The 19770-nt window shown below is 38.3% G+C and overlaps 1 protein-coding gene across 1 annotated transcript in view; it reads right to left on the reverse strand.

The window, feature by feature from the left end:
- DPP10 (dipeptidyl peptidase like 10) overlaps positions 1-19770 on the reverse strand; it is a 434888-nt gene that overhangs the window by 90948 nt on the left and 324170 nt on the right. The window contains exons 6-7 of the mRNA XM_077829757.1: positions 1934-1986; positions 1749-1830 (exon numbers count right to left, since the gene is read on the reverse strand). Of these exons, the coding sequence (XP_077685883.1) occupies positions 1749-1830; positions 1934-1986 (135 nt within the window). The remainder of the gene's footprint in view (positions 1-1748; positions 1831-1933; positions 1987-19770) is intronic.

Consider the following 19770-nt stretch of genomic DNA (forward strand, 5'->3'; position numbering starts at 1 on the left):
TCACTGTGGTGCTGGGTGCTATAAAAAAACAAGTTACAAATCAAGAGATCCTTTTCAAAATTTGAATCTGAATTCAGACTCAAAAAACCCCTCAGATTCCCCTACACCCCATGACACATAAAACTAAGGGCATTTGGATTGGTGTCTTCATTGTTAATAGAGATAACAATAGCATTTTGAAACAGTGAGCTCCAAGACAATTTTCCAAGTGAACGGCTATATGATAGAAAAGTATATTAATTGATTAAGTAAAAGTTTGCTCTCCCAAACTGTCTGCAAACTTTTTTCAATTTTACCACAAAAATGTCACAACTCAAATAATAGCTGTTCCTCTGAGCTCCTGTCCTAGTCTGTATAAAATAATGCGACAATCTAGGCAAACTATATTCCATGCTGTTACTTTTCTAACTTTTAATTTTTAAATGTGTCACTCTTTTTGATGTATTTTAGGAACACATAATGTTGATTTAGCAGCAATCATCACCTACAGTTTTTTGTTTATGCTCTAACACATTAATCTACTGCACAGTGCAGCACTGGAAATCTTCCTATGAACTGCAGTTAAAAAATAATATGACACACTTAAATTCCTACTAAGTTTTAAACACACGTTACCTCCCTGATAAGCATGTACATGGTGCAGTGCTTAGTAAATAGCTTATGTATTTGTTATCGTCAATCTTGTCACTATGGACTGGTTATTGATAAATTAGTGTGGTTAATTATTAAAGAATGCCAAGCATGTTCCAGATTAATGTAATTACTTCTGGCTTCCTACCCCCATGTGCTTAATGCGATGGATCCCAACCAGAGGCATAGTCTCCATTCCCACCATATTGATTAATGACACAAGCAACAGGTTATCCTCTCCAAATGGCCAATTTATAACCAATCTGCATGCAGAATTCTCACTTAAGTTCCGTGCATGAAGAGGCTGCAGGCTCATGCCTAAAGGCAGTAACGAGACTATTAGATCATTGAGACTAGAACTGTGTGATTTCTTCATTCTGAGAATTGAGTTTTCGTTATTCTCCTTAAATCTTCCTCTTCTATGCACCCACTCACATAAGAGACCCAAAAATATAGATTAACATAAATGCTGCTTCTCGAATCAAGATTTTTCTTGTTTGCTTACTTTGTGGGATTTAGTAAACTTAATACTTATTTGTAAAACATGTTAAGATTATTGGATGAAAGGCAATATAGAAGTGCAAAGTATTGTTGTTATTATGGATTTTAACTGACCTTTATAATAATTTCACACAGAAACTGAAACAAATGCATTTTCATTTTGTTTGTCAGATCCACTCTGGGTCTCAAATGTGTTGCATTTTATGTAAGATTTTCACAGATTTTGCACCTGAAAACTTTTTTCATCTGCAACCCTAGTCCTCTCATAAGGTTACCTAATCCTGGCAAAAGACTGTGATTCAACAAATTACTGGTAATTAAGCAAATTACTTTAACTTTAAAACACATGCTTAAGTCCATCCATATGCACATACTTAAGTGTTTGGCTGAATAGGAACAGACTTAAAAACATGAATTTATGAATCAGGGTCAAAAGCAACAACAAGACTGGACCTTGCAGGTTTTATAATCCCGAGTCTGAATAAGTCTACAATAACAGAAACTTCCCTTTATGTTTTTTTTCGGTTTTTTTGGTCAGTAATCTGGCTGGGGTGGAGTGTTAGCACAATCTATTACAATACAATTTTTAACATAGCATTTTAAATGACTCTTCTTACCAGTTGCTCTCCTTCTACACCCCATGCTGCATACTGTAAAACTGAATCCTCTACTTCTGGAGGGTTTAACTCCCAAACTTCCCTTGAAAAAATGTAAACATTTTTACTTGAACACATTAATACCACCACATTTTTTTAAACATTGAAACTTAATCATATTGTATTGAAAAAACAAAATGACTTACCTTGTATGTATGTTATAAATCACATATGAAGCTGTGTAAGAATAATGAAAAACCTGTAACAAGACAGAAAGATAGATCCAGTATTTATAGCTCTCATTCAGTGTGAAGAACATATTATATTGCCAATATTTATCATCTTCCAATATGTCCATACATTTGTTTCCTTGTTACCTAAATTAAAGTTTGTGTCAGTATTAATTATAATTAATAGGTCTGAAATATGGTTTGAATGCAGTATGAAGAACAAACAGTGTTTGGGGTGTACCCCACTGTTCTAAAGGTACAGTATGGTTAGTTAATTTCATCAATCACTAAACCCATGCAAAATGGTCATGCAAAAGAATCAGGCAAACTTTCCCTTACTGCAAAATAATTCCCTTGTTTGAGAAAACAATACAAATTACTAGGAAGAAAATATTTTCTCTCTTACAAATATATACCAATTTATAGTCAAAACCAAGGCTTAAGTCTGGACCTCCCCGTCAGTTCTGTAACTTTTAGTGGACATAGATATGTCAAATGACAGCCTCCTGACTAGTCCATCGTGGATGGTTACAAACAGAATATTTAATTGGGAACAATATAATAGCAATGAGAACAGACAGGTACAGAATAATGCTCCTACAAAAGTATTCATTTAGGCTAAATTAACTGACTCCTAAAGACAGAAGTGTTGTGTTTTGCTACAAAGAGTATTGGAGGGTTGAAAATTAGGAAGACGTACAGGAAGATTATGGGAGAGAGAGATAGTGTTACGTAATGAGAATCAAGCAAAGGGTTTTTATCTGAACAATCAGAATGCAAAGTTGCTATAAAACATCTACTGCGAAATAAGAAAATAGGTTGGTAAAACTCTACCTAGCCACACTGAAATGTATCTGAGGGTTATATCATGTTACTATGTATTAGTCAACTAAAATCTGTTACACTTATTTTGTCAGTCCTCATAAGAAAAATAAACCCTCAGATAGACAATGATAATAAAACACAAGAGGCTTTTCCTAGTTGAAAAAAAGAAGGACTACATTTAAGTAACTAGATAAACAAATGAAATCAATCTCAAGAAGATGGTTTATAACATTTATATTCTCTATACCACTAAGATATCTGCATGCATCTGACAATGAATGAACAACTTAGATTTCTATTGTAATAAAATTAACAGAAAAACATAGTAGGAAACATAGTTATGAGCTACTTCTTCTTCACAATTAACATTTGAAAGGTGTGAAATAACAATACTGGTTTAAACTTTCTGGAACTGTCATCTCTGCACTGTGCAAGGCTAAAACAGGACCACCAGACCTAAAGCTGCAGTGGGCACTGGAATTTCAACTCAGATATTGAAGAAAGTGGCTAGACTTTTCTGTGACTCACTCTCCCACTCTGTGAAATAGGAATAATGATATCTACCAACCTTTGTGAGGTGTTTGGAGATCTACAGATGAGAAGTGCTAGATAATAGCTAAATCTAATCATAATAAAACAATAACGATAACACAAAGGGAACATGGGAGAAAGGGACACCTGGAAATGTGGATATCACTATGAAGCCATCTCCCTCAAAGAATAATGTGCTAATACAACTGGGATGTTGTTTTGGGAGAGTGGGATACCTCATAAGATACTGAATTTTAAAAATAAAATAGGAATATGATTAAAAATGCAATGTCTTATGAAGTACTCAAATCCCCTAAAGGCATTATCCCAACTGGGTTAACAGAGAGATTGCTCTCATTGTGACAACCATATTTTCAAATTTTGTTTTTCCCGGGTATCCTTTGAATTCCAACAGAGAATTAATTAAAGGATCCATAGAGACACCATTCCTCTTAGGAAAACTACAATTCCTTGCAGGTTCCTATCTCCACTCAAATAATAAATTAAATATAAGGGTCCTTTTCTTCCCCCAAGGAAAATACAAAAATTAAGCCCCTTCCCTGACCACACACATCAACACATAACCGTTTAGGGTATTTATTGAGCATTAGTGAAATATTAAAATCCAGAAAGATTGTTCTATCCAATAAGAACCTCAAATCCTTTACAATGTCAGCCTTCCCATTTTACCTTATTGGGCCTGTGGATGCTACTTACATTATAAGTAAATTTAAGCTGATGCCTCAAGGAAAATTTTAAAAACATTCAATTTGGAAGCAATTGTTCAGCAGATTTACAAACTATTCTATATTTTCCCCACATTCTTCATTACTAAGGATATCTGGTTGGAAATGGAACTGCTGCCATTTTAGGGCCTAGTTCAGTCACCTTTCCTGACAGACCTTTCCAGGACAAACACCCTGACTCTATGAGAAGTCCCATAGAAAACAATCAACCTATCAGTTTTGGTGTCTGGAGAGTCTATAGCACCAGGAGAAGAATATGGAATAAGAGTTGATGAACTTGTAATGAACAAGGGCTGTTTCCATGAAAACTAAACAAAAGACAGGCAAGAGGATACTGAAAAACATGTATGGTGTGAGTAGGCTATCCACATCAATAACTCTTTAAAATAATTGAATGGAACTTAAAATATTTTAATTATGTAACCTTTATATCAAATATTCTTTATTTAATTTAAGACAGTTATGTATGTTTTCACAATAAGTACCAAATAAAGTGTTAAGTGGAGTATGTTTTAGGAAGAGATGTAGAACTACAAAGTTATTTTGATTGATAGGTTTAACACAAACTATTACTACATACAAAGTGAAGGGTATTTTATATTCCATTTAATTCCCTCTCCTTTTTGTTACTTAAAAATCTCGATCTAAATATGTATGAGCTTTGTGTTGAAAGTATCGGTGTCTCGAAAATAATTCCTACAGTTGGAAGAAACTGACATTACAAAAGGTTATTTACAAAGGAATCTTGTCATTTTGCTTGAATCTTTCATGCTTGTTTAATTTTTTTTAAAAAAGAAGCACTATTCATAAATAACAAATAGGATGACTGGTTGTTCATACTAGTTGTAATAGCCAGACACACTAAAAAAATCACTGTCTAGAATCAAAATATTTGGAGGTTCAAAGTGATTTCACTCTTTAAACTCTCATTGCTATAATATGAGTTATATCCTCAGACAGGCTCCAACTGCTTTGTACTGTTGTGGAGGCCTAATGCTGGCTTAACCAGCCCCTTTAAGATTTCACTGATGTTAGGGAATCTTCTGGTTGTATAGAGATGATGCAGTGGCTCCTAGGCCACTCTTCTCTTGACTCCTAGCACAATGGGAGTGGTCAGGGAAAAAGGGGCATGGCTGGGATATCAGTATTCCCTTTTGGAATCAAGAGCAGCTAGCATAAATCAGAGAAGCTCTGAGGTAGGCTTTATTTATGCTGGAGACTGGATTGGCAACCAGACAGGCCCAGGACCTGCGGGGTGAAGTGATAGCTTAACTCTATTTTTGTCCCCTCTCACCAGACTTGCATTAAGCTCAGCCCAGACAGACCAGAGAATCTGACCCTGTATAGCTTTCTTTGTGAAGGTTGTTTCATCCCCTTTGTAAGATTTAATGCTAAATTATCTGATTTTCCCTTTCACCTCTGCATCCCCAAACATTTCTTATAGTCCCTGCCTTCTAGTAATTATGGTGGTGGCTACAAAGCATGCTCAAAGACTACATCATGATTAATCTTTCAAACATGTCACCTGAGTTACCTTAGCAGTAATTCTAACGGACTTCACAGAAGCAAAGTTCACTAGTATATGATGAAAGAAAAGCATACCGAGGAAAAGGAGGGAAGAACATAGAGAGAACAGAGAGAAGAATGTCCTGCTATGTATAAGGAAGGCAATGGATGAATGGGAAAGCAGGGAGAGCCTCTTGCAGATGGGTCAAAGAGGGAGGGGCAATGCAACCTTACTTGTGTTTTAAAAAGTTAAATACAGTCGGATCATCTCTGCACCATTATGCTCAAATCTTTATCTTGTATCAGTTTATTCACTGGGGGAAAGTGAAGAAAGGACAGTGGCCTGCATTTTTCAACCACATTACTGTATTTTTCAGAGAGGCCCCTATGAGGATATTACAGTGGGAACATGAAATGTACATGTCCCAGTATGGGATGTATGCTTGCCAAGGCTCACTGGTCTACGGCAAATAAATGACATTGGACATGTCTGCTGTGATATGTTAGAAAATGTTCCCCCCATCAGCTGGCAATGTTGATTTAGAAACTCTGAAAATGGACTTTTAGATAAAATAGATAGCATATGCCCCCTCTGAATATTTTGTTTATTTTTTCTCCCACCACTATGCACTGAGTAACAGCTGTGGATTCTACATGTAACAGCTACTGAATATTACATATTTCTTCTCAAAAACAGCCCTTCGGAGTCTTCCATCAATTTGTAAAGTGAACACAGGCTTTCATCTGAGGGCAGTCAACAATGGGGGAAAAATTCCTCTGCATTTATGTATGAGAAATCAACCTAAAAAAACCTAATATTACAAAAGATCCAAAAGAAAAAGCAGCTTTAAGACAAACAGCTCCAGTCAAAACACATTAGAACAACAATCTATTATTCAGCAAAGAGTCAACAATAAAAAAACTTATCAATTATGATCTGAACCTTCAATCAACATATTGTCCTAGTTTTTAGCAATGCCCTTTATTTTGTGTGTGTCAAGGTACATCTTAGTCTTGCCGGGGTTCGTAAAAATGAATTATTGTCATGGAGCTCAATGCATGGTCTAACAGAATGTAAGTGCAGTTTCATGGCTCCACTAATTCTGTAATGTACACCAGGAAATATTCAGTTGAAAGGAGTGATTTAGAACATTTCTCAACAGTGGAGTTTTTGAGCAAAATACAGCTAAGAGAACCCAACTAACAACACCAGCTGTGAGGTTATAAGTGTCCTCAGCTCCCATGGAAATCAATGGGAACTGACAAAACTAAATTTTCCTGAGCTCAGCTCACATAAGAAAAATAATCTAAAACTAAAAGAGGTTTGTTTTTTACAGTCATCGTTACTGAAGCACATATTGCAAAATGAATAGGAATTAAGAAATAAAGGGAATGAAAACACTGTAAAAAGGAAAAATAACAAAAAAGCTAAAAAAAAACTACCTTAAAATATATTCACTTCTTCATTCATCCATGAACACTCACCACTGAAAGATCTACACAGTACGGAAGTAAGAAGACTGTGCTGTTATCATATTGATTTGGTTATTGCCATATGTAGGGAACGTTGGTTGTAGCTGTTGATGTGCTTGTAGAAGCAGTGACAGAGTGACTTCGTTTTCAATTTTTTGTTACAATTAAAATTTCAAAAACTTTTTTGATCATTGACTTATGTGCAATTTAAAAGATTTTAAGAACAAAATGTTCGTTATAATCATCTAGCCTGGTCTCCTGCATGCATAACACAGGTCATGGAGCCTCACCCAGTAATACCGGCATCTAATCCAGAATAAAACGTCACAACATTCCAAGTACTTTACTTTTATTAGACAAAGGAAAAAAATGTTTCATGTTTTGACTCTGGGAGAAAAGGCAATTGGAATAAAATAGAAGTCCCCAGCATAAGCAATAAACTACAAATAATACACACGTACAGAATAACAGGTTAGAGAGAATAGAAAAGGAGCAAAATAAAAGACAGGCATGAGACTGGCATGAAGGAAATATTGTACTATCACACTTATGATGCAATCAGAACAAGATGAAATGACACAGCAGATGGTAATTGTGACAAATAACTTTGTTTCCCTTTGGGTGCAAAACAAGGGGAAAAAAGCAGATATTTATCATTCCTTTAAAGTAGGAACATTTTACAAGGTTCATTATGTATGTTAAATGTTTTACACCCAGAAGGCCACAGTCTGCTTTCACTTTTGTTGTATTTACACAGGTGGGATTCCAGTTTAAATTACTCCAAATTTGCACCAATGCAAATGAGAGCACAGTTTGTGCAACGTGCTGAGGTCCAAAATAAATGTGTGTGAGAGAGATTTCTAGACACCTAATTCACGTATTAAAAAACATTAATTCTGTTCACTCACTTGGGAGATGAACTGCAGATACCAAACCCACTTGAGGACAGATTCATTCCTTGTCTCTCTACTTCAGAAAGCTAAGTTAACCTGGCATGAAACTGGTCCTTGCTTTACAGAGTCAAGATTCCAAACAGCAATTTCTCCTCGCCCTTCTGCTCCAAAAATATAAATCAACATTCATATAACAAACTTCCATTTCTTATTTACTTTGCGTTAACTTAAGGATATGTGTCTTTGCAAAGATTACAGTGCAAAGAAAATGGAATCAGTACCTAATGTGCCGAGACAGAACTTCCAGAAGGCAATAAAAATGATATATCCGGTTCTTTCCTTTGTGTTAAAAGACGTGTGGCTTCTCCATTAGTAAAACTTGTGATGTAGTTAATAAGCTGAAATTAGTAGCAGCATGTCTATTGCCCAAGGCAAGGATTCAGCTCATAGATGAATCCTTATTCCATTTTGGAATCTATCTACTAAATAAATTAGTAATGTCATCAATATCTACACTGAAGTTAAAATTCACCTTTTCTTGACGCTGTATTAAAATTCCTCCTCCATTTTAAACATGCACCATGTGCTTACCAAACCTAACTCTGTGGCACTCTTCAGCACAGGAGCTGATATTAAAGAAGATTTAAAAGCACTGAATTTAGCAGTGCCAATGTTGGAGTTCACTATGATCCTACAATGAGTTATTTGTGTGCACAGAATACAATGTCAAGTGAAAAGTGAGCTTTGCCATTTTAACTTCAGAGCTTCAGGCACATTAAAACAATATGGATAAACTCTTGGGATGTGGATGAAGAGCTTTAAGAGACAAGACACTGAATCAATAAAGGCTCAACTTTGTTTATCTTGAAAATTATGGGCCATGATTCAGCTAGGTACTTGAGCACATGCCTAACTTTAACCTCCCGAGTAGCCCCACTGATTTCAATTGGGCTCTACTAAGTATTCCAAGTGAGGAACATGCTTAAGTACCTTGTTGAACTGGGGCTTGGACCCCAATCCAACAAAGCACTTCAGCATGGGCTTAAATTTAAGCACCCACAGGCTTCAATGATAACAACACAGGATCAAAAGTTTTGCAGGATCAAAGCCATGATCAGCAGAAAACAACTGTATTTTGTTAACAAATGAAAGTGGTATTCAGCAGGAATTTGGACCCAGACTTGTAAATCTTATTCATATGAGTAGCCCTTGCTTTCATGACTAGTCACATTGAGCACAATGGGGCTTCTCTAAATAATACAACTGCCACAGTTAATGACACACAATCAGGTTTTGTTGATCATGGCCTTCTCTAAGGCCCATTGAAACCATTGGGAAACTTTCCAATGACAGCAGTAAATGCTGGATCCGGCCCCCAAGGACCAAAGAGACAAAGACTCCACAATATCATTTTTTTAAAAGAGGGGTTTGACATTTTTCTCTTTGAACACCATTATTCCTGCTCAGTTTTGAGTCTCATCATATTTATTCTGATCTCCTGAAACTGACAAGAAAAATTACCAGATTTTGCCAATAGAATTGTCATCCTACTTCGCTGAACAAAAATCATACATATTCAGGTCCACTCTATCTATGCCCACCAACCAACAGGCCACCTGCATTCCCAGGATTCAATAAATTCACCCATCGAGAAGTTCTTGACAAACTAATGGAGTTTTGACACAAGAATTGTGACGCTGACCCATGCCTTTCCTGGCAGGTAAAAGAGAGATGTGAACAATTGGTGCCACTCCACAGTGAAATGCCCAAAACACCATTCAGAGAAGGAATCTTCCCTTCCTCCTTCAAACACTAGTCTGGCCAGCACCAAAGAAATCCACCATGGATACATTATTTCTAGCAAACTACTGCCCAGTGTCAAACCTGCCATTCCTGAGCAAGCTCATAGAGAAGCTAGATTTAATTAGAGGAATTGGCATTCTAGACCTGGTAAAACCTAGATTCAGGCATTCAGCATTCAACATTGTAGACCGTGAGATACTGCTTTTTCACCTGAGAGGGATAGCGGGCATCCAGGGTAATGCATTCAAATGGTTTGAGTACTTCCGGGAGGGACCCATTTAATGAACAGTTATGAGAAACTGCACCTCCACCACTACACTTCTTACTTGTGGAGTCCCACAAGGTTCAGTTCTCTTTCTGGTCCTTTTCAATGTTCACATACAATCGGTAGGTGAACAGGTGAGATGACGTGGAGTCAAATGCCAACAATATGCTTATTCTTCATCACATATGACCACACAACTACGCACCAAGATGGCACAATACTTGGAGTAGTTCAGTTCATGGATGGAGAACAGCTGGCTACAACTGAATCCGAGCAACACAAAGGTGATGCAGATTATCAGAGGAAATATTCTGAACAGTATGCAGCCATGGTGAAGTCTTCTTGGTCGAAAGTACACATCCACAGTTGGCCAACTTGGTCCATAATTTAGGCGTACTCTTGGATTCCTCACTGACAGTAAACTCTCAAATAGCAGCATCTGTGAGTAACATTTTCTATCATCATCAGTTAGTTAGGAGACTCTGTCCCATCCTGACATGGCCTCATTTCTTCATGCCTTCATCACTTCTGAGTTGGACTACAGCAAATACAATGTACATTGGCATGAAACCTTCAACACTTAGAAACCTTCAGCTATTACAAAATGCTGCAGCACTTTGCCTCATCAACACAGGCTACCATGAGCCTAGCAAATCGGTCCTTCGCTTTTGCTTTCTATACTGGCTTCCCACAGAATTTTGAATCAAGTTCAAAGTCTCAGTTCTTATCTTCAAGCTCCCTGGTTTGAGCTCAGGAGACTTAAAAGACCACCTAAAGCTTGAGGATGAAGATTGGCATCAACAAACTCTACTAAAACAAGACACTCCACCGCAGATGCTTCTCCCATTGGGGAGAGAATGAGAGAGCAAAGAACACGTGACAGATGTGTAGTCACATGGTTAATTCATCACAAGACGAAGTTCAGTTACTACAGTGATGAGCGCAGTATACAAATCTATATAGAATAGAATAGTATTGATATCTGCCTATCTAATCCATCTAGCAGTTGTGGCCTTCACTGATGCAGTATCTTATTTCTTAAAACTCTATATGCATTTATGAAGAGTTAATGCAAACTGGTTTGATGTGTTTGCAGCACTGAAGTTAAATGACAAGGTCATAACTTTGCAAAGCATCATATTTATTTGATTCAATCAAGATAAATTACTTGTCATGATTGATAACAACCATTGTATATCATTGGTCATAATTTATGGATAGTATTAACACTTTTGGGTATGAAATATTGCCAGCCATAACAACTATATGCTGCCAAGCCAAAATAAATATAAGAAAGAGTCATTTCTAGACACCTAATTCATCTACAAGAAAAAAGGCTGTCAAGTAAGCCTAAACAAAAAGGCACACCTAGAAAATCTGCTGGAGCCTCAACTGCTCTGTGTATCATTTTTCACTAAGATTCATTACCTCAAGAAAAAGACATCTACTGTAGAGTGTTAATTAATTCACAATCAATTAAACTCAACTCAACTCACCAGCAGTATAATATGATACAAGCTACAGTTGAGAATAGCTGTGAAAACTTGATGTTTACTGCTAATTTAAAAACTAAGATATGTGGAGATGCAGCTCAATCATTTTTGAATACATAACAATTTAAGATGAGTGAATTATTCAAAATAGAATTTTCACATTACTACCTTTGAAAGCCTAATAGATTGCTGTCATTTGAAATTCTATTAGTTACACTATTATGTCAAATATGTTTCTTTTTGAGTCTTATTTGATGACTTAATACAAGTAAAATATGGAACTAATTCTGATCTCACTCACCTTACACCATTATAAATCCAGTATGACTCCACTGAAATCAATGTTACACTGGTGTAAAACTGATGCAAGATCAAAATCAGGCCCCACCTAATTCCACATAACACCTTCCTGTCTATGAGATATAATACTTTATACTGTAGCATCACATTCTAGCTATCTATTTTAAATATACTTTAAAAATTGACTTATGTTTAAAATATATTTTATTGTATACAGACTGTTTTCTTCTCTTATACAGCATCCCACTCCTCAATATACTATGCATGTATAGGAGCCAGACTCTGATTTGGAATAGAAGAAGAGGAAAATAAGAAAAACTGGGGATTCAGCTCTCATGACAAAACCATGAATTTATCTCCATTGTAGATGGAAACCTTCAATTTAGGAGGTTACTCACTCACTGAAGCCGCAGCCGTATGTGCAGGATATGGCTTAGGAGATACTTGATACCAATACTTTAAATGACGCTCCCTCTTCCCCCTACCCCCAAAATTGATCTAGTTGGGTTTCACTCCATGGAGGCATCCTTTAGGGAAGAAGTCGTTTGGGCACATCTTTAATTCCTTGAGATTTATATTACTTGAGTCAAATCTCAGCTCTGGAATTATTGGCCCACGGTGGTTGCAACGCACAGCCACATTGTCCTTGAAGGAGCTGAAGGAGGGATTGGGGTTTTCCAAGCCATAATTCTCCCCTAGGGCATTTTATGGTGGTTCAGCCTTCTCCTGAGCTACGTGCAGCCTGCTCTCTCTGTTAGTGCAGATGGAGATTGGAGCCAAGGCCCAGTCTCCTTCTCAGCCTATGGGGCAATGTGGTTCCCAGGCTTTGCAAGCTGTATACTTTCTAGGATTTCTGTAAAGGAGGTTGTGTGACGGCAGAGAGAATGTTGCACTGGTTTGAGTGAGCACACTGCTTTATACAGGATTATTTGCAGAAGCATGCATTAGCCTACCAAGGCAAAACATTTTTCCCCAGTGTGTAAAGAATGTGAGAGTCTCAGATTAAATTAGAAATACTTTTTCTTCCAGGCTATATACACTAATATGTGCACTGCATATGGAATAAAACACCCGGTTTTTGCAGCATAGAACTGAGCTGCAGCTGCTCTAAAATGATCATATAGAAAAGGAAATCAGGATATGTGATGAGACAATTTGGGGAAAAAAGGCGCTGGTCTCAATTTCATATCTTCTCCTCCAGCTGATGCGGCTCATATAGGCATCAGTCAGAACAGTAAGTTAGGAAATATCAGCTGCTCTTTTCATATCTGTTTATAAATGACATGGGGAGGAGAAGAAGAGACCCAGGAGAGCTGAAGAATGGAGCAGCAGCAAGAAGCATGTGCCATGGGAGACTGAAAGATATGATGGACAGAGGAAGAAAGGAAACAAGGTGAGTGGAAGAAAAGATTTGAACCAGAAGATATGTCCTAGTAAGCAACACAGAGGAAGGGAGAGAAGGAGCCAGAGCTACATATGCCAAGAAGGGAAAGCCAGACAAGAGTACAGAAGAAAAAAAGTAAATATAGAAGAAGCTGAACAGAATTTAATAAAGGCTGTGAATGAAAGAGGAGAAAAATCAATAGAATCAAAGAATAGCACACCTGAGAGAAAGGGAAATAACCTCAAAGGGGAAGAAGAAATGAGCAGTGGGGGGTGGGGGGAGGGGTTAAGGGGGGTAGAGAGGAATAAGAAGCTTGAGACATATGGGTGTGGTAATTCAAAAACACATGTACAGAAAAGGGCTGCTGTGACCTATGAAGGAAAGCTGCATGAAACACACAGGTTCAGGTACTGCCTTCATGGAGAATAAAAGGAGCAAGCGGAACAGAAGAACAATTTGCCCCAGGAATCTGACTGGAAGCTCCAGTATTTAAATACCTGAGCTTCCGCAATAAGGCAATGGATGTTGGTTGTGTTATTTGGTATTGGTGCTGCTAATTTCTCTGTGTGGAGTTCTGTCTGGAGGGAGGGGGGAAGAGCAGGTGCATTAGATGGTCTTTATGTGGTTGTTTAGTGTAAGTTTTTCTTCCTTGGTACCAATTCAGTTCCTTCAGAAGGGAAAGTGCAAAATTTTCTGGCAAATCCCTAACATGCTGAGGGCACTTAATGTTGCTGGACCCATGGTGTCACCTAAATAGAGGCATAGCGTGTCCCTATTTTAGACCTGTATTTATCTCCACTCCTCACAAATCTACCCATCCTCTCACTCTGGGTAAGTTATTTATATTTAAAAAAAAACACTGAAGCAAATCATTAATGATCTAGAAAACATTCTTTATGAGCAAGAAATTATCATTATTCATACAGATCCCAAAGGCAAGTGCTTTACAGACGTACAGGGATAGATTTTGCCCAGCCACCATGCAATATAATGGGTGGGACACAAAATATTCTCCTCACCTTGAACCTTCCGTATACCAGCCAGGCACAAATGGAATCCGTTATCATGCCCTCTGAGGGCACTAGGACACCCAGAGCCACCCTATGGGGTGCAGCAGGAAGTGTGTATGTTGGTGAGCACTGTGAAAACATATGTGTATTCTGCATGAGACTTCACAGTGGTCCTGAGTTACTTGTGTGGACCTCTATGGGGTTACTTTGTCTCAGAACCTGTTATTCTGCCTTGGTTATTGTGTGTTTCATTGCCTGCCTGTCACTAAAGCTCTGCCTGGTGTGAAGTTCAAGCTCTGTGTACAGCTTTCCCTACCACTTCTGAAAGCCAAGAGGTTCTCCATTCCTATCTCATCAGTCATACTGTTACAGCCCACCCACCCACCGGCCTAGGACGTACACCTATTTCACTGTGCCCTCTAGAATCCCAACTTTGATTTGTACCGTCAAAAGGACTTACTTGTATACTTATGGTCAGATTCTGCTCTGACTTCCATTGTTTTTTATAGCAATGCAAGTTCTATTGTTTTCACTAGAATTATACCTGCTTTACACCAGTGTGAGAAGAGACTTGAGCCCATAGGAATAAGGTACACCAGTCTAACTGGAGATAGATTTAGATCTTAGTGTTAAATTTCCTTCTTGCTCATGCCGCATCCAACTCCTTAGCTTTGTGATTTAGGAGTCCTCTATGCTCTTCCATTAGGACTTGAGTCGCTGGCGCCACTGCTCCAGTTAACTGAATCAAATTATTTTCCTTCTATCCCAATATAAAATAGAGCTAAAATACCTCCTCTTCTATGCAGTCTACAACAATTGAACTAACAGCCAGTTCCCTACATCAGGACTTCCCATTAATAGTCCTTGTTGCTTGTCCTAGTCCATTGGGTCAACCTACATTAATTTTCTTCTATTGTAACATATTTCAGTAGCAGTCACTGTTGTGTCTGCTTTATGTTATTTTAGCCCCTTTGATGAGGGCAATGTGAAGTAGCCTTTTGTACAAAAGAAAAGACTTCTTCATGATGAGTGATTAAAAGGTCATGATAAAAGATTTATTCATTGAGTACAAGGGACTACTTCATGTTGACCTCAAAAGAATTGTAAAAAAGTAATGAATCCTTCACACCAAACTCAACTCTCTAGGAAACATCTAATCTGGTGCTATATTTGCAGACAATAAATAGAATTAAAAAGATTAAATGCATGCTGGTGGTTGAGCACCTTCACTGAAGTACTCATTTATTGCCCACTACCCCAGCTAACAACCTTTAATGTACAAAACACGGAGAAGATTTGTTCCTAGTTTAAAGAACACAGAAACTGGACAAAAAGCTGTATGTCTTCATATTTCTTCAACAAAGTGACCTCAAACATCTGTGTATTTGATCTTTTCAATTCCATATAAAATGATGAGTTCTTAGGTATGTTACATTGTAGATGGCCCTTGGAACATGAGAGTGAAGCTCAGCTTAAAGCATAATGAGCAGCCAGGGCAACTTACCAAGCAGTGCTTAAAACATTTCTCGAGGACACTCTAACAAGGAGGCCTCGACTTGGCAATCGACTTCAAGGTATTTCAATCCTTTGTATAGAAGTTTTAAAAAAGATTCTGCAGTCTATCTGCAGCTCAGCAGCTGCTAACCACTGTTCTCCAGGGACTCCTGTATTCAACACTTCCTCTTTCAACACTTCTCCTTTGTATAATCAGGTGTGTGCTGTTCAGAGCTGCATGTGTAAGGCAGCCAGCAGATTTCCCCTTTTTGTGAATGGCCTTTTTGTCTATTGCTCAGGGAAAATGTTGCCAGTCATTTTCGTGGACCAGACGGGCCAGTAAAGCAGTGAAGACTCCTTCTTAAGAGTGAAGCAGGGGTGGATTCCTCAGCCGTAACAGCCCATGTAGAAAACTACAATAAGAGAATCTTGCGACTGGACAGCTCAGCACTTTAACTTCACCCTTATCTCTGTTCCCTTGGTGCATCAGGCTTTGGGATAAAGTTTTCAATTATATGATCACATAATACGTAAGTGGTGCCAACCATCCTAACTGGTGTCTGATTGCAGGGTGGGCCAGGAGTTATAGGTTATACCACATTGCCTTCTGGCAAATGGCAGCTCTCCTTCCTTTAAGGATCAAGCCTGGCACCTTTGAAGCAGTGGGTTGGTTCAGTCTGAGGCTTTTTTTTAAGGCTATGACTTTTTGGAAGGATATGACTTGAGAGGGAGGAGGGGAATCAGCCTTTCAATGCAGGGTTCTCCTCATTGGCAGGCGGGAGTAGCAGATAAGAGATTTTTGTCTGAGCAACTTTCATCTTATTTTGTTGCTTTGAGACAATTTTTGTGTTATTTGGTGGTAATTGGTAGGGATTTTTATAGCTGTTTCTGTTGTCTTGCCTTTGTATAATGTTCCTACTCTGTCTTCTCTGGTTACTTTTTTAAAAAAGAAAATTACTTCCACTTTTATTTAAACACTAAATGGAATGTATCCAGGAGAGCTATTTTCTGTGGATGCTCTGGTAATGCACCCACAGAACATCACACAGTTCTTGTTAAATTGAGCCAGATCCTAATACTTGTTAAATAATGGCGGACCAGCTTTTGTCTCCTTAGTGCTCTCATCCAGGAGGCAGGCATTATTTGACACACAATGCTGCCTAACTGCAAGTAGGTGCACTAATATCGGGGTAGCGAGGGCTGTTGGTGAGCATGTCACTCCAGGGGTCTCTGAAGTGTAATTCTTTCACCTACTGCTACTCTGGTGGTTCAGTCCCTTCCCTTGCCCCCAAGCAAGCAAGTTAGCAGTGGCTCCTGTAGCCTGAACAGAGGTAATAAAATCCAGTGCAGTTTGCTTTTTCCAAGATGGTGCTTTTTCTAAGACATTTTTAAAGGGCATCAGCAACACTGCCGTTCATCTTCTGCATCTATTGCCTTGTCAAAGTAGACAAAGGTGACTCCAGTTTTCAGAGTATGAGTTTCAGCAAAACAGAACTGTCTTTATTTTGTTATGCATCTGCATTAGTTGGTGCCGAGTGTTCTATCAAATGTGTAAGTCATAGGCATTTCAGTACAACTGATAGTGCAGATGGTGTTGCCTCTATTAATATGGCTTTCCTGATAATTAGTTTCATTCTGTACTTATTAGACCTTTGTTCCCTTGTCTTTCAACATTTTAAAATTTTGTTGATGTATTTATAGAATTCCCCATCTGTCAACTCACCAGTTTTCCTGTTTCCATCAAGTAGCATTGGCTTCAAGTACTATACTGCAGTCCTTTTAGGTGCATCTAAACTCGAGCTGGCACATCATGCCAGCGTATTGGCTGAATCTTTTGGTGATCTCCAAGGCTGTCACTTCATGTTGGAGTATGCAGTATAGGTTTTAAGCTACGAATGTTTAAAATAACTAATCAGTGTTGTATTAGGCCTCTTCCCAAGAGCTGTAAGCCAAGCTTGCTCTGCTGAGTGGGTTGACTTGCATTTATGGGAGAATAAATCTATTTTGAGGATTACACTTGAAAAAGTAATTTCTAATCATCTGGGTGTAAAACATACGGTGTAGGTATTCACAGTCTTGGACATTTACTGGTTTAATAAGTACAGCATTTTTCTTATGTAGGTTAAGGACTTCCATTAACCAGTTATGCTACACTAAGCCACAGTCTTTGGTATAATCGATTTAAATCACTCACTCCGGAACACCACATGGATTACAAGTTGACTCTCAAAACCTTGTGACATCTTACTGCATATTTGTTGATCTTCTGCTATAAGCCCATAATCATTTGTGAGAAAGTCAGTGATTTAAGCTAAGGCAGAGTCAAACATTTAGTACATGGTTGATAAACATGATAGGTCAATAGTTCTTGGCCTCTTCTATTTCATTATCCTCAGGGACAATATAGAAGATACTTTATAGGATATATTCACTGAAATCTTTTAGCAGCACTTTCAAGGTTAAACACACTTTAGTGATAACATTTAGCACTACAGTAAACCAGAGTGAAATGTCTAACCACGCATCTACAATGGTGTAAGCTTTCTTTTTCCTTTTACCTTAGTAGGTTTTTTTTTAACTCCTGTTTACTTATCTATCCAGAAACAAAAGCAGATACCTTTATGGAGCCTTCAGCTATGAACTATACACCGCATCTGTGATTTTGTGTGTAATTTATACAACAAAGTGCTTACATTGTTTCTCACTCAAATCATAGAATCATAAAAGCATAGGAGATTAGGGTTAGAAGAGACCTCAGGAGGTCATCTAGTCCAACCCCCTACTCAAAGCAGGACCAACCCCAACTAAGTCATCCCAGCGAGGGCTTTGTCAAGCTGAGCCTTAAAAACCTCTGCAGATACTGGCTGCCTACTAGACATTGAGCCGTTGCTCACTACCCATTGAGCCCGATGATCTAGCCAGCTTTCTATCCACCTTATAGTCCATTTATCCAATCCATACTTCTTTAACTTGCTGGCAAGAATACTGTGAAAGACTGTATCAAAAGCTTTGCTAAAGTTAAGGTATATCACATCCACCACTTTCCCCATATCTACAGACTCAGTTATCCCATCATAGAAGGCAATCAGGTTGGTCAGGCATGACTTGCCTTTGGTGAATCCATGTTGACTGTTCCCAATCACCTTCCTCTCCTCCAACTGCTTCAAAATGGATTCCTTGAGGACATGCTCCATGATTTTTCCAGGGACTGAGGTGAGGCTGACTGATCTGTAGTTCCCCGGATTCTTCATCTTCCCATTTTAAAAGATGGGCATTATATTTGCCTTTCTCCAATTGTCTGGGACCTCCCCTGATCGCCACGAGTTTTCAAAGATAACGGCCAATAGCTCTGCAATCACAACAGCCAACTCCCTCAGCACCCTTAGATTCATTGCATACGGTCCCATGGACTTGTCCAGGTCCAGCTTTTCTAAATAGTCCTTAACCTGTTCTTTCACCACTGAGGGCTGCTCATCTCCTCCCCATACTGTACTGCCCAGTGCAGCAGTTTGGGAGCTGACCTTGTCTGTAAAGACCAAGGCAAAAAAAGCATGAGTACTTCCACTTTTTCTAGGTTGCCTCCCCCATTCAGTAAGGGTCCCACACTTTCCCTGACTTTCTTGTTGTTGCTAACATACCTGTAGCTCTTAGCTGTAGTAACCATCAGTTACTACACATACAAATTCTACTACCAAGGAAGATTTACCTATAGTCTTGGAGCCTTAAAACTTCAGCTGTCCTGTGGAGGAATTCGTGCCCTGGAGATTCCAAACTAATGATCCCTGGATTTGTTTTATTGTTAAAATAGGACCTCCCAGTTTGTAGGGCAGATGGAATTTTAAGGCTGCAGATTAAATGCAGAGTGGGAATCGAAGGGGAAAAGTGTATTATTTACCATATAGATTTAGAGTGTGTATGGGCCTGATCCAAAGCCTATTGATATGAACAGAAAATCTCCTACTCATGTAGTGGCCTTTGGATCAGAACCTATGTTGTTATACTAGCCAGAAATATAAAGACAGATACATACATGCAAATAAAAGAAAACAGAAGGAAATGGAAAGTGTTAAAGAACCACTGGTGCCTGCTG

Source organism: Eretmochelys imbricata, chromosome 11, assembly GCF_965152235.1.
Source record: "Eretmochelys imbricata isolate rEreImb1 chromosome 11, rEreImb1.hap1, whole genome shotgun sequence".
Lineage (NCBI taxonomy): Eukaryota > Metazoa > Chordata > Testudines > Cheloniidae > Eretmochelys > Eretmochelys imbricata.